The 661-nt window shown below is 41.3% G+C and overlaps 1 protein-coding gene across 1 annotated transcript; it reads left to right on the forward strand.

Annotated features, from left to right (window-relative positions):
• Positions 1-283: 283 nt before the first annotated feature.
• On the forward strand, positions 284-655 carry LOC107988224 (GTP-binding protein Di-Ras1-like; the record flags this gene model as incomplete). Its single annotated transcript, XM_017031105.2, has 1 exon — positions 284-655. A coding segment is annotated over one exon (312 nt), but the record flags the coding sequence as incomplete, so codon positions are not given.
• Between the last annotated feature and the right edge of the window lie 6 nt (positions 656-661).

Raw genomic sequence — 661 nt, forward strand, 5'->3', positions numbered from 1 at the left:
TTAAAAAAATCAGGAAAAGTGAGATCAAAATTCTTGAACCACTTTTTGTATTCTGTTTTATTCATACATTTTTTGATACAAGAAAGTATTTTTATTAAATTGTCTATTTTTTATACAACATTTTTAGTATTAGCTAGTATTGTTTTTAACTAAAATTCTCTTTGTTTAATTGTCATTTTAATAGAAAAACACTAAAGAGAGTCTGTGTGTTGGTTCACTAATATAGACTCTCTCGGTCTACAGGACCATCAGTGAATATAGAGATGAAAGCCGACAGTATTGATTTGATGTCTCTCTGCCACTGCAGGTTCTGGCCATTAAAGGCAACGTCGAGGCCATTCCCATCATGCTCGTGGGTAACAAGAGTGACGAGACCCAGCGGGAGGTGGACACCAAGGACGGAGAGGCTCAGGCCAACCAGTGGAAGTGCGCCTTCATGGAGACGTCAGCCAAGACCAACCACAACGTAACTGAGCTCTTTCAGGAGCTTCTCAACCTGGACAAGAAGAGGAACATGAGCCTCAACATTGACGGCAAGCGTTCAGGGAAGCAGTCCCGTGCCGAGAGACTGAAGGGCAAGTGCAGCGTGATGTAAATCCAGAAAAGGAAAATGTGAAGATGAGGAAAGGTGGAAAAGAGAGGAGGCAGAACAGAAAAAAAA

Source organism: Cynoglossus semilaevis, unplaced genomic scaffold (assembly GCF_000523025.1).
Source record: "Cynoglossus semilaevis isolate Cse_v1.0 unplaced genomic scaffold, Cse_v1.0 C18959666, whole genome shotgun sequence".
In the NCBI taxonomy this organism is placed as follows: domain Eukaryota; kingdom Metazoa; phylum Chordata; class Actinopteri; order Pleuronectiformes; family Cynoglossidae; genus Cynoglossus; species Cynoglossus semilaevis.